We start from the raw sequence: 13818 nt of genomic DNA, 5'->3' as shown, positions 1-13818 counted from the left end.
TTATCTCTGTTTACATCTCTATCCATATCTGTACCTGTGTCTATATCTATCTGTATCTATCTTTGAACTCTTTTCTGGTTATTTCCTTATGGAAAATTCCTAGAAGTGGTATTTTTGGTCAATGGTTATGTACTTCTTAAAGCCTTTTGGTGCACATTGATCCTGGAGACCTTCCCACTCCGACGCTCACCAACTGGTTGTAAGATTACCTATTTTATCTCATTGTCATGGGTGAACTTGAAATGAATGGTTTAGTTGGTCCGGAAAGCTTAGCCTGTTGGAGTAGATGGTGATGTAAAATCAGCCTCAGGGGGATGGGCTTTCTAGGAATCGCGCCTAAGTTCTTCAAGGATAGGGACCTGGTCTTGCCCTTCTCAGAGCTCCCCCAACCCGAGCTTTGTGATTTCCAGCAGCTCGCTCACCAGAGGTGGGTCCTCCTGTACTGGAATGGGATGCTCTTCTCCCTTTTTTAGCTGCACTGCCCGCCCCCTAGTTCACGGCACATTCCTCTTTCCCTCTAGATGGGCTGTTTCGCACCACGCTCGGGTCTTCAGGACTCTGGGGCTGTGTGCAGACTCGTGGGTCGGCCAACATACAGCTCACTCCAGTCTTGCTTCAGAGGCCTGAAATTGGATTCCACGAAGCAATTCATTTTTCTAGGCTTGGTTAGGACCATGATTACTTCAGTGGGAATGAAAATGGAGTCAATTAGTAACTATGACATTTATATTCATGTGTCCAAATAAAGCTTGAGATGTTTACAATTCTGTAGGTTAAATTCCTGCATGAATCAAGTCAAGTATTTAGAATATGCTTATGCCATCGCTGAAGTTGACTTTTACATTCTCAATTGTTTTGGCAGAGAGGAGGTGTTTGTGTAAGACAAGCAGATCAAGGACATGAGAATAAAGACATGGGATTCCTGTTTCAGTAAAATGAGCGGGAGTATAGACAACTACAGGCAGTCTCACTTAGGGTGTATATGCTCCCCCAAAAGAATCACACCCTATACAACTATTTTTGCTAACCCCACAGAATCAATTGGGGACATTATGTCCTGTTATTAAATTTAAGGCAACCTTAAGTCTCTCTGTTCTGCATTTCTGTCTCAGGAAAGTATTTTTTAAGATGTTGAACAAGAAATTTCTCTCTCTTTTTTTTTCTTTTTAGAGGGAGGGAGAGAGAGAGAGCATGCGAATGGGGTGGGGGGTGCAGAGGGAGAGGGAGAGAGAGAATCTTAAGCAGACTCCACGATCCTGAGATCATGACCTGAGCTGAAACGAGGAGTTGGACGCTTTAACCGACTGAGTCACCCTGGTACCCCATAAATTTCCCTTCTTTCTGTGATTCCCTTTAGTTTCTTCATCATAATCTTAGAATTCAGATTTTGAGGTCTGTGGGAATTTATGTTAGAAAACATTTAATACAGATTCTGAAATGATGTGCTTTTGCTCATCCTTTTAATTTCAGATGCAGCTGGTAATAGCCTCTTCAGATGCCCCGAAGATCCCTTGTGGGGTGGTAATTAACGATCATTCCAGGTGCATAATCTGGAAATTTGGTTCCTGGCGGGCACTGTGGGTGAGAGAACACGTTCATGCTTGGTTTGTCCCAATTGTGACCACAGTCTCAGTCTTGTGGCTTTTTTCTTCTCTCCAGTGGTTGCGGCTCTGACCCACAGCGCTGTGGACTAGCCTTTAAACGCTCAGCTCCTGGGAAGAGCTGGCAATGAAAGCAAGAGTATCATGGGGTCGTTCACATGAGCCACGGGCTGAAGGGAAAACAGGTTCAGCACCTATCTGCCTGCCTTCTCAGTGAGGCCACAGAGTTCTCTGAAATAAAATTGTATTGCATTTGCCATGGTTTCTACAGATAGGAAAATCCTGAGATGGGGACAAACGATACTCACCCATCTAGAGTAACCTGATGTTGGGAGTCATTTAAAAATAATTGATTGAGGGGCACCTGGGTGGCTCAGTCGTTAAGCGTCTGCCTTCGGCTCAGGTCATGATCCCAGGGTCCTGGGATCGAGCCCCGCGTTGGGCTCCCTGCTCAGCGGGAAGCCTGCTTCTCCCTCTCCCACTCCCCCTGCTTGTGTTCCCTCTCTCGCTGTGTCTCTCTCTGTCAAATAAATAAATAAAATATTTTTAAAAAAATAAAATAAAAATAATTGATTGAATAGCTTATCTTTTGAAATGATTGATCCCCTCCTCTCTCCTTGTGCTTCTGTTCTGTTTGTAGCTGATTCGGCTTCTGTTTCTGTCTTTTTTGTACAGGCTGAACATATTTTTGACTGGCATGAACCCATTCTACTTTCATGCGGTGAATGTGATTTTACACTGTCTTGTGACTCTTGTCCTGATGTACACCTGTGACAAAGCTGTCTTCAGGAACCGGGGACTTGCTTTTGCTACAGCGTTGCTTTTTGCTGTGCATCCTATTCACACAGAGGCGGTGAGTATCATTGGACCTCCGTGAAACAAGGAACTAAGGGAAAAAAGCTAAACAGATCTCCCCCCCTCTTTCAAAACCACGTGAATTCAGAGCTTCACTGAAGTGTTAATCGTTATATATAAATCATTCTGCTTGACAACTTGTCTTTTTGAATGTCCACATGGCCTCCACGATTTAACTGCTTTTCCAAATAACCACTGTTATTATTACGTGTCGTAATAAACGGCCACAATTCTTTATTTGAAGAAAATTTAAGTTCTAATGTGTTTTAAACAGCACAGGGCATTTTGAGGTACTTATTGTGCTGAGGCATTGTTCCTGCTCTACATTTGTATTTTACCTTTTCTCTCTCTGCTTTATATTTATAATATTTATGGTGCCGAACGGTGAGTGCGAGGGGAGGGCTAAAAAGTTAGACTGACATACTTCAGGGTAGAAAGACAGACTTACAATAGGGACTTAGAATTAGGTTTCCAGGTTATTTCATGTGAAGTGTAGTTATTTGGTGGGTGATGCAAAATTTATTTAAAAAGTATAGGTAGTTCAGATTTGTGGTCCTCTTTGAAATATGGACTTAATCATGCACTGAGAAGGCATTTATCAAGTTACCCTGTTTCACGGCTCAGTAACCACAGTTGGTTTATTTTGTCCGTATTGCTAGGGGCAGACGAAGACTTTCCAAGGGGTCCGTGGGCCCCACAGCTTTAAAAGAATCATTTCCAGAGCCTCAGCTTGCTTCTGGACACTTGCCTATAGTTTCTCTGAGAACACACACAGGGTCAGGGTGTCAAGTTGGTTCTCCTCTCCCTCCTCCCCTTCCAGTTGTCGTCTCATTGAAAAATAGAAAGGGATGTCTCACCTACATCAGAATTTTACTATGCCCCAGGTGTCCACATCTCTGAGGTACTGTTTTAAGAAACAATTTAATAGGGCACCTGGGTGGCTCAGATGGTTAAGCGTCTGCCTTCGGCTCAGGTCATGATCTCAGGGTCCTGGGATCGAGTCCCGCATTGGGCTCCCTGCTCCTCGGGAGCCTGCTTCTCCCTCTGCCTCTCTCTCTCTCTCTCTCTGTCTGTCATGAATAAATAAATAAAATCTTTAAAAAAAAAAAAAGAAAAGAAACAATTTAATATATTGGTGTCAGCAAAGCCTCCTTCAATTGAGGCATCACAGACCTGGAGTGGGGCTTCATATTGCTCTTTGTCTTACACAGTATTTCTGTGAAGAATGGAGTGTGGCATTAGAAGTGGGGTATGGTGACCTGTGTTAATCTTCTGAATTCAGAAGTGAGATGGTTGTCATGGGGATGCATCATAATATGTTCATTTGAGCCGAGACAAGAAGCCTGATTTGGCCAATTGGTTTTGTAATGAGGACTGGTTTTGCCAGTTAGGCTACATGATGGACCTTTTCTACAAATAGTATTCTACATCTGTAAGCCCAAGGTTTTGAAACAAATATATTTGGAGTGAGTGACAAAGAAAAAAAATCATTTTATAAAAAAATTATATTAAGGTCAATTTCCCAGGCCTTTTTTGAGTATTTTAGACTGAAAAGGTCCCTCTAAGTGGAAGACTATAAGTAATAGTCCTTTGGAAAGTCTCGGTGAAGCCATTTTTGCTGTAGTGCTGAGAAACCATGAAAGCGAATGACTCTAATGATAGGTAACTCTCATGATGGGTATGCTGAAATTATTTGCTTTCAACCAAATTAAAGGAGGATCTGATTGAGTTGTCGGGCCGGTAGATCATTAAGCATTATGTAATATGATAGATCACTATGATTTTGCAGATGACCTTAGTGTTCAAAGAATTAAGTCACTGCTATAACATAGCTACTTCTGTTTCACTTATTTATGTGAACATTTCTGTAAAGATGAAAGCTAGGATGGAACTGATACGGTATGCTTTCTTATTCTAACCTAAAGTAATATTCCGTCAATAATTGCACTTATTGAAAAGAAACGTGGGGCGTCTGGGTGGCTCAGTTGGTGAAGTGTCCAGCTCTTGATTTCAGCTCCGGTCATGGTCTCAGGGTCATGGGATCGAGCCCCTCATCGGGCTCTGTGCTTGGTGGGGAGTCTGCTTGAGATTCTCTCTCTTCCTCTGCCTCTCCCACTCATACTCTCTCTCTCAAATAAATCTTTAAAAAGAAAAAAGAAAAACTTGCTAAACCTGTTATTAAGAAGTGTATTTTTATATCTGAGAGCTATTTATCATTTTTCTAATTTATGATGTATTGAGCAATTGTGTATTAATACTAAGTGGGGTAACTTAGTGAGGTAACTTTATATATGTATTTTTATTACAGAGAGAGAAGATGATGAGTAGAATATTTTTAAGCATGACTACACAATACGTTAAGAAACAATGCTCAGGGGGAAATAAAATAGAAATAAGAGTTCAAGGGGAATGGGTGTGAAATGTCTGTCATTTAAAGAAGAGCCTGTTCACGTTTGTGTAAATGGAAAATAACAAGCTTCAAATCGCGGTGGCACATTTCAGATTCCATTTGGTACATTTAAAACAGTAATATTATGGCTTTATTAAGTTAGATTCTTTCAAGTATTTTAAAAGATGAGAGAGATACCTAAGTTTTTAATATTCTTTTTGGATGTCACCTGAAGAGAAATAATCAAGGACTACTACTCCTAGCCATATAGAATATATGATGCCGGGTCAAAGTACAGTGGAAAATATGTGCTTAGAGTGTCTTGGGGAAAATTTTTCCACAGAAGAATAAAGGAGTAGGACAATAACAGTCTTAATTCTATGCTTGTAAAGAGGGAGAGCAGGTAACCTTGGACAGTGGGATCATGAGCTGGTAGAGTTTGGTCGAATTCTAAGAAAAAGGAAAAATCCTGTTAGCAAAGTGACCTTTAAGAAAAGGTTTCAACAAGCTAATAATAAAAAAAAAAAAATCCATGATATCATAATTATAGGGACAAAGGAGTCTGAGAGCTGGACATTTAGGGAAAAATTTTAGAGAAACTGTTTGCATTCACAAGGAATGAGAGAAGTGTAAGAAGGAGGTGAAGAAATTTGACTTACGTAACAATCTATACTAGGAAGTAAATAGGAGACCATCATTCAATTACAGGTATTAGTTTAGGTTTCTAAGGAAGAAGACAGAGAGATAGGGGAAAAAAAACCATTGTGTTATAGAAGACTTAGTGATAAATTATTAAAAAAGAAAAGAAAAATAGATGATAAGTGTGGCTGGAGAGGGAGTCAGAGGGATATATCTCCCCTTTGCTAAATAAGAAGAAAATCAGGACCATAAGTAATCCCAGGAAGGATGGAGAATTAACATTTTTTGAGGGAAGGGTTCTGCTTAAACATGTTGGTATGATTAAGGATTTGTTTCCTTAATTATGTAATCAACATATAGTAAATGAATACTTGCTTGGTGTAGGCACTGCTAGGTGCCGGGAGGGCATGTGGGTGGATAAGGGGTCCCTACCCATAATTTGTTCACAAGCTCCTAAAAAAGCCAAAGAACATGCACATAAATACATACAAGATAAAGCAATATGTTGTCATAAAAAAATTATCTCCAATTTAAGTATGAGGAACAAATTCATTGATTTACTCAATCTTTCAACAAGTATTAAAGTGCAGGAGGTATAGCAATGACAATGACCCAGACCTTTCCTCATTGAAGACCTTGTGATTCTTCGAAGGGTTTTCTGACAGTATATTTTCTGAATCATCAGAAAAATAAGCAGAGAAATTGGGAAAATGGGGAAAATCATTGTAATTCCCCGGTGGGAATGGAAACTTAGCAATCATCATAGAAACATTATTGGTTGGAAGGAAGGCACTTATGTCAAGTCAAAAGCAAGAACAGGAGATACTGACACATGGAGTTGAGGGTTAAGGTCACCATTTCCAGAACTGGGACAAGAGCACGTAGGAGAGAATTGGTCATGATCTAATCAGTCAGCCTGGCTTTCAGCTGTTGCATGTTAAGTGTGTGTTTCCTGGCCCTGTCTGACACTAATGGGACTCATTCGTGCAGAGGGAACAATCAATAACTTGGTACATATGGTATACTTTATGCAAATCCTATGAATGGTCTGCTAAGAAATAAGAAGTTTGGGGGGCAAATTAAATTAATTGGTATTTTTCACATGTGATTCTGTTAAGCTTGCTAGGACTTAGATCTGATTGTTACATTGTTTGAATGCTACCCAGTGAAGTTTTCTCATTTTTACCATCCTTTGAGTTTGTGTTACAGGATTCAGTTCCTAGGTAAAAACCACCCTTTTGGTGAGGAAAACCTGCAGCTTGAGGCAGAAATGCATGCTATCCATCTGCATGTATTTTTGGCTAAGTCCTTTGTACTTCCCGGCATCCTACAGTTCAGCCTATGTTGTCTTAGAATCAAGCCCCGGGAGCTCCAACTTAACATCCCATATTTGCTCACTCCTGTCCCCTTTCATTTGCTTATTACTCCATGCTCTCATCACTTTATGCCTTCCCTTCCAGAAACACCTCCTGTGTTTTCAGACTGCGCCTTCCTCTGCCTGGAATGCTTCTGTGGTCCTTCTCGGGTCCCGGATTCACATTCCCCTGTCTTGAGCTTACTGAGCCCTCCTTGCTTGTCCTTTAGGTTTTAGTGTATAACACCAGCCTTTCCATGAAGCCTTCCAGATTCTGCAAAGTCAATCCCTCCATTCTTCTCATGGCAATTATTTCTCCTCTTTATGATACACGCGGCTCCCTTGTATCGTATTAATACCCTCCTTTGACCCCCTTCCCCCCAACCCCCGGATGTTAAACGCCTCTCGGCAGGGCATACTCCTCCATCTGGCACAGTATCCGGCACAGAGGAGGTCCTTGGGAAATGTTTGTTGAGTGGAATAAATCATGCCGTTACTGAACATGATGATACTAACTGAATTGCAGTGAAAGTGAATGGTTGGTCTAGACATACAGTAGTTGATGACAAGCACCTTGTTTTTAAGACCTCTAACCCCCTTGCCCCAGAGACCCCAGCTCAACAGGGACATCGAGTACGTGTTCAGTCTCTCAGTGTCAGCACTAACATTTCAACCCGCCCTCTGAGCTCCTGCTCCGAGGAATGCTACATTCTTTCTATCTGGGCACGTCCAGCTGGCTTCCCGGCTGCACAAACTGGCTGCAATCTGAGAAGGAGGCTTCAGGCGCCTTTAGCACATTAGTTATGCTTGCCTAGCTTGTGACTGCCTCCTTCCAACTTGCTACACCCAGTATCAGCTTGCAAGTCTTGCTGTTGTGTGAGTTGGCCGCACCAGTTGTGCCATGATGAGTGTCCCTCTGGGCCCAGATGTGTGGCCTTATCCTAGGATGTTGTTGCTAGCGAGCTGGGCTCTCTGTTTCACCTTTCAGGGGCCTTGCAGGTGATGCTGAGCTCCATGCTCAGAGACGCTGTTGTGCAGACGGAGCAGATCTGGGCTCACAAGCGATCCGTGTGCAATTGTTGCTTTCCTGACTGTGAGTCTGAGCTGGTTCTTGACACTGAGGTGACACCGTATTGTCATTCCCTACCTCCCTTGAGTCGGGCAGTCTTCCTGATTTGGCACTCACACTCCTTATAGATTAATGGATCAATAAACAGTGTGTGGTCCAGGCATCCACAGCAGCTAATACCTTTTAACTCTACTGCTCGTGAAATTCTTTAGCCATATCCAGGTTTCTCTTGGTATAGATTGGACTAGAATTTTGCTCAGTGTGTGACTTGCTGTCAATCCCTATGCAAGTATATAATTAAATTATCTCCTATTTATATTTTTAACTAATATATTTGATTATCTAATAAAGTTAAATTAAAATATCATACATATAAGCCTAAATATAAAAAGATGATTTCTATAAGCCCCACAAGAAAACCTGTCTCAGCACTGAGTCCCACCCACCTTCTCTGCAGGGAAAAGGAAGAAAAAAGGACACCCACATTGAGTGGGCACTTCATATATATCATCTTATTAATCACAACAGTAACATGCGGTGGGGGTGTTATGCATTTTAAAGATAACAAAATGGGGGGCACCTGGGTGGCTCAGTCAGTTAAGCATCTGCCTTTGGCTCAGGTCGTGATCTCAGGGTCCTGGGATCAAGCCCCATGTCATTGGGCTCCCTGCTCATCAGGGAGTCTGCTTATCCCTCTGCCTCTGCCCCTCTCCCCTGCTCGTGCTCTCTCTCTCTCAAATAAATAAATAAATAAAATCTTAAAAAATAATAAAGATAACAAAACCAAATCCCAGAAATTAAAGATAACAAAATTGAGTCTCACTCAAATCACAAGAGAAGGAGTCTGTATTCAAGCCTTGGATGGTCTAGCTACATGCATGTATCATTGCCCCTCCTTTAGGACTGCAAAGTGTGCTCATTATATGAGAGTATTTATAGGTGTATTTCCCAGAACACTGTTTTCTGCTATTAATTATGATTGATTCTCTAACACAGTGGACTACAGGTCCTGGATGGTTTGGGTGATGCAGTTTTCTGTGCCTGAAATGTCAACCCTGTTCCTTCCCCTTGTGAGCTCTTACTCATCTTTAAGATCCAGCGCATACATGGCCTTCGTGAGAAGCATTCTTTGAACCATACCCCATTTTTTTTCCTTTACAGTTTTATTTCTTGAATTTCAAAAAAATCAAGAGAAATGCTCGCACGTTTTAAGTAGTAGTGGACTAACACAAAGATTTATAAATAGCTGTCTGTTCCCCACTCTCCCTCCACTTCAGTCCCTTTCTTAAGTAACAAGTTAAAAAAAAATTTTTGAACCTCAAAAATATAATGACCATATACTCATTGCCCAGATTCACCAATTTTTAACATTTTACCACATTTGTTTTCTCATTCTTCCTCTCTTTTCCCCTTAATATATAAAAATATTATTCGTATTCTGAAACATTTGAGAGTAGGTTGCATAATTCATGCCTCTTTACATCTGAATAATTTAGTTGTATATTTTCTAAAACCAAGGCCATTAGTCATATTTCTCTTTAGTCTCAAGTTTGGAACAGTTACCAGTCTTCATTGTCTTTCTATAATATAATTCACAGCTTTAAATATAATTTAAAACTTATATTTAGTATGTATATTATAAACTGTTTACATGATATTTATTATAACATTGCAACTGATGTGTAATATGTTATTTCAAATGATTATTTATAATACATATGTGTTGTATAACTTATAACCCATGATTTATAGAATTTATATTTTCTAAACTTCCTTATTTATATTTTATATTAAATTTTTATAATGTATAAGTATAAATAGTATAATTATTATATGTAAATACAGAATATTGAAATATGTAAAAATATACAGTATATAAAATAGAAATACATAATATATGCACATGTAGTATGTTATGTAAGCATAATATACATGTATTATGTACTAATATAGGCAGTATTATAATACATTAGATTATAGGAGTTGTAATGTATTTAGTAAATCATGATACAATATAAAGGAGGAGATATTAAAATATTAATGATATAAAATTATGTAGAATTGTTGTATTTTATACTTTATTAATATAAAATATATGTATTTATATATTTGATAGAGTGTTCCTCACCCTGGGTTTGTCCGATGTCTTCTCCTGATTATATTCAGGTTATGTATCCCTGGCTGGAATTTGACAAAAGCAATATTGTGTCCCTCTCAGGTTATCACCTGCAGAGAGACATGCCACATCTATTTGCCCTTTATTGGTGAGGTCAAGTTTGATTCCCCAGTTAAGGTGTAATGCATTTTCTCCATAGTATAATTATTCTTTTTACTTTTTTATTTAACAAGTAAATTCTTTGAAGGAAGTGCATTGAAGCCCTATTAATACTCCATGCTTTATTAAACCTTTACACCCTAGATTTAGCATCCACTGGTATTTTGTGATGTCTCTCGCTCATTCTAATCTTGAATCTTTTGGATGCAAAACGGCTATTTGCCAACCACACTATTCCCTCCACATTCATGAACTGGCTTTTCAATGTAAGGAAGAGCTTTCTGTTTTTTTCCCATTCACTTGCTTACTGTATTTATGTATGTACTTATATGTGCATTCATTCATCCATCCATCAATATCAGGATGCACTCATGGATGTCTGTTTTTTTTTAATGGTTTGTTTTATTATTGTCCTTATTTATTTTGATGTTCAAATGGCCTGATATTTGGTCAGTGGGAGCCCCTTGTCACTGGCTTCTGTGTCCTTTTAACATGTACCTGTCACTTTTTGCACACTTTCTTACCTTCTAACATGACAAGATGATCCAAGCTCCTCTGGGATCTCCTTAGCCTCAGCCCTGGAACCGGCCACTTCTCCAGGGAGCCCACGTTCTATTTAGTGGAGGAATGGTTGGTGGTCAGTGCCAGGATGGCTCTTTGCTACTGAGCTATCTTGCTGTTAGGCTCTTTCAGGGACAGAACTAAGAAGCGCGCACACACACACACACACGCACACATGTACATGTGCTCACATGGTGATCATGAGTTCATACTCATTCCTATTTTTACCAGGATTAACATTTCCTAAACTTATTTTTTCCTAGTCCTCTGTAAATATCCTCTGCTCCAGTAGCACTCTGGTACCAAAGACTGGTGCAGTGTCTGGCGCTCAGTCATTGCTCAAAAAATATTTTTGAATAAACCAGTAAATGAATAAACCTTGATGATCTGAATTGCCCTTCTATAGAAGAATGGTGAAAAATGAAATTAAGCATGAAAATATTTTCCCTTCCTTCCTCTTTTTCTCCTTCTATAAACTTATTGTTATATATATGATAACCAGAGGTGGTTAGTCATATGTCAGATTTGAAGAACAATGTGTTTTCTCATTTTATCATACTTTACATTCATCTAAAAACGAATGCATTTCTGTAACCATTTTCTGAAAGCCATTTTCTGAGGTCTTTATTTTTTCAAACTTTCTAGGTGGCTGGAATTGTTGGCAGAGCTGATGTGTTAGCATGCCTGTTCTTTCTGTTGGCCTTTCTCTCCTACAATAGGTAGGTATGGCTAAGAATGCCCTTCTCTGTGGTTGCAATCCTGCTTTCCCCTGGGGAATTTCTGGGGTGTGGTGTGTGTGTGTGTGTGTATGTGTGTGTCCCGCACGCGCAGACTTTGAGCATCTATCTGAGAAAGGAGGGAGGCTTCTTGGCAGCAAAATGCCCAGAGAGCTTTGTGGAGACCAGCATAGAAAATCCCCCCTTAGGGCACCTGGGTGGCTCAGTTGGTTAAGCGACTGCTTCGGCTCAGGTCATGATCCTGGAGTCCCGGGATCGAGTCCCGCATCGGGCTCCCTGCTCGGCAGGGAGTCTGCCTCTCTCTCTGACCCTCCCCCCTCTCATGCTCTCTGTCTCATTCTCTCTCTCAAATAAATAAATAAAATCTTTAAAAAAAAAAAAAAAGAAGAAAATCCCCCCTTAGCAAATGCAAGGCTGCTCTCTCTTCCATCCACATTCTGAACCTTGCCATTGCCTTTTAAAGGGAACTGCTCTCCCAGTGTTGGGAAGCTCTGGCTTCTTGATTATTCTTACTTGTCATTTCTTACTGAGAATGGAATTTGAAAGCTCCGAGCCAATATATATTGGGTGTAAGTCCTCTCTTCTGTTTGGCCGTGATTTGTTTAATTCCTCCTTTTTCATTTTGGTCTTAATTTTTTTTCCTCTTTATTATCCTCACTAAAGTAGCTCAGAGCTTAAAATAACAAAGGCTGAATCGGAGGGAGTATTTCTTAACTGTGGTTTTCTAATTTATACATTCTTTAATCAAAATACATAAGTTCCTTACTTTGGGATGCTGAAAAGCAATAAAATAATTTCCCATTATATTGCCCTTACTCCCCAAAGTGCTCACATTCTCACTTGAGTTGTGACATATCCACATAGGGAAAGGGACAGGTTAAAAAGAGAATGGGAGTGGGGTAGATGGCTCAGGGGGTGGCCCAGAAGAAAGGGGGCCAGTGAATCATGTCACCCTACTTCATGGAGGGATACCTGGCTAGGGATTTGTGAATGTTGATCTTTGGATGAGTTAATTGACCTGCCATCTTTCAGAGCCCAGTGACTCTGAGCAATACAATTCTAAACAAGTGGTTCTCACTATGGGGCAGTTATGGTCTTCCCCTCGGGACATTTGGGAATGTTTGGAGACACTTTCGCTTGTTGTTAAGTGGAAAGGTGCTACTGGCATTTAGTAAGTAGAGGCCAAGGGTCCTACAATGTGCAGGACAACCCTTACAACAAAGCACCATTTTCCCCAAAATGCCGGTAGTCCTCAGACTGAGAAACCCTGTTATAAACCAGTTTAGACCTTGGATGACCAAGAATGAAAAGAATAAATTCTTAGGGAATTTTGGTTTAACGAGTGGAGCCTTTTCTTACTACAGGTTTCCCCCGCTATCTGAAAGTAGAGCGTTTCTGTGAACACCTTTTGTAAGCTAAAATGGCCTCAAGTTGAAGAAACAGTGGTCATTAATTGATATGGAAAAATTGGGGGCATTCCAAGACCCCAAAAACAACTTCTCTTGGGTTTTTTCTGATACCTTCGGACACATCTCGCTAATGGATGAACAGACTAAATGGAGATGAAGCACGGATGCTCACACAGTTCAAAGCTCTGGAGGCTGGGTGCTGAGATGCTGAGTGTGGCCCTGGGGATGGAGCCGATTGGCAGGGCCGCTCTGCTGCCTGGGGGGCACACCGCTTCTGTAACACTCCCACAGAAAAAACACTAAACACTGTTTTTGCTTTTCACCTTCTTTCATAAAAGCAGAAATCCTCTTCGGATTTCTTCCTGTTACAGAAAATAGGGACTCATGTAGGTCTTTCATTAAAGTAACGTCAACTTGTGAAAAGTGGGGGGTACGTGTCCAGTACTAGTCTCCTAGGCCTGGCTTTGTGACTCAACACTGCATTGCCAGTCATTGGAAATGGTATTGTGAAAAATCTTAACAATGGAAGCCCAAATTCACCAGGTAATTCTTTGCTGTTTAACTCTGGTATTAGAACAAGATTAACAGTTCCCTTTTGGTTTAAACTTATTCTCTTGGGCTTTTTCTGTGTGGATGGTACATTCGGGAACATGGTGAGGCCAGCGTTGTGTCCATCTATCTCTATGTGACAATGAGCCATGGGATTGCAGTTTCTACTGTGCATGCCATTCTCAGTCTTAGCAATTGAAACTTGTAGACCAGCTTCAGAAAAAAATGTATATCCACTGCAAATCTGGCATATAATTTTAGGTCATTGTTCCAAGACATAATACAACTAAGGTGTCCTAACTACAGAAATATTGGCCTTTACTTCAGAGGAGTAGGGGCAGATGGGTGTGACACTTACTGAAGGAATAGTGATGTTTTTG

At 40.4% G+C, this 13818-nt stretch overlaps 1 protein-coding gene across 1 annotated transcript in view; it reads left to right on the top strand.

Moving 5' to 3' along the window:
• The window catches only part of TMTC1 (transmembrane O-mannosyltransferase targeting cadherins 1), a 245606-nt gene that overhangs the window by 19351 nt on the left and 212437 nt on the right, over positions 1-13818 (top strand). Inside the window, exons 2-3 of the mRNA XM_081818947.1 lie at positions 2277-2454; positions 11389-11462. Of these exons, the coding sequence (XP_081675073.1) occupies positions 2277-2454; positions 11389-11462 (252 nt within the window). The remainder of the gene's footprint in view (positions 1-2276; positions 2455-11388; positions 11463-13818) is intronic.

Source organism: Leptonychotes weddellii, chromosome 5, assembly GCF_054177405.1.
Source record: "Leptonychotes weddellii isolate Sample4059 chromosome 5, ASM5417740v2, whole genome shotgun sequence".
Lineage (NCBI taxonomy): Eukaryota > Metazoa > Chordata > Mammalia > Carnivora > Phocidae > Leptonychotes > Leptonychotes weddellii.
The sequence above is the reverse complement of the archived record's forward strand: the minus strand, read 5'-3'. Positions and strand labels throughout refer to the sequence as shown.